We start from the raw sequence: 1,110 nt of genomic DNA on the forward strand, positions 1-1,110 counted from the left end.
TACATTTATTACTTTTCAATTATTGCCATAGAAAGGTGATAGGCCTGTGCTGACGTCACTTCCAAGGCGCGTCGCTCGTCCTTAAGGAAAGACATTTAATATCGGATGAACATTCTGGTGACATGTATGTCACATCATGAAAAAAAATCGAAAATATTAAACACAAGTCTTAATGTCTTCATGGTAACTGATTTCTTTACATATAATTTTTGCTGTCGTTGAACGATTCACAAGTAATTCCTCATTTCAGTTATTATTTTATGTATCATATATAACCTCCTTTTGTGAAGGTTACAGTATCAGAAACCCATATTGGCGGATAAAGCACAATACACATTACCATGCTCTGCCCCGCTTTAGGAAACGAAAAACTGGCAACTCACCCGAGCTCTGGAGTCAATTCTGTTTTTAGAAAGAATGATATCGTGGTGTAAAGCAATTGAAAGAATTTATATGGTTTTCCAAAATTACCAAACACATGTAAACATAATCATTAAATGTCAGTTGATTAGAAAAAAAAAGATACTTGGCAATGCAGAGTACAGTCAGTGGGATTGCCAGCCAAATGGAGCGAAATGAGCGAAGCTTCTTGTAATTTCCCAAATGAACAAAATATAGCTGCGGATACGCATTTGACAACTTTCCATGGATTACTTTAATCTTCCCAGTGAATTTATACGACCATTGCTTAATTTACAGGTAAATAAGACATACAAAATAGAGGCATGTGAAGGTTACCAGTGCATGAAGGAAAACAACGTAGAAGAGTATCATCTGGAGGAAGAAATGGAAGATACCTGCAGAGGTGTGATTTTTTTGAAGCCCACTAATTGCACCTACATAATAAATAGGGCCTTGCCGTGAGGGAGAACTCGCGTGGCATTCCTGTGCTGCAACAAGAAGCTCAGTGGTCACAGCAAGGCAAGCGATGCAAGATGGATTTTGCTCGGAAAGTGGACCCGGAATGTGTCGGTCCGCAGGCTGTGTTGATCAAGCTTGGGACTGGATTTGATCTTATGGTTTCACTCATATTCTGTGCTGTTTCTTGCTGAAGATAAATTAAAGGTTGCTGATTCTTTACTAGCATTACATTTATAATGAAACTAAACA

At 38.2% G+C, this 1,110-nt stretch overlaps 1 protein-coding gene across 1 annotated transcript in view; it reads left to right on the forward strand.

Moving 5' to 3' along the window:
* The window catches only part of LOC119591002, a gene marked incomplete in the record, with an annotated part of 9,200 nt that extends 8,096 nt beyond the window's left edge, over nt 1-1,104 (forward strand). Inside the window, 1 exon segment of the mRNA XM_037939734.1 lies at nt 700-1,104. Coding sequence (XP_037795662.1) covers nt 700-864 — 165 coding nt within the window.
* Nucleotides 1,105-1,110: the final 6 nt, after the last annotated feature.

This window comes from Penaeus monodon, chromosome 28, assembly GCF_015228065.2.
Source record: "Penaeus monodon isolate SGIC_2016 chromosome 28, NSTDA_Pmon_1, whole genome shotgun sequence".
Taxonomy (NCBI): Eukaryota; Metazoa; Arthropoda; class Malacostraca; order Decapoda; family Penaeidae; genus Penaeus; species Penaeus monodon.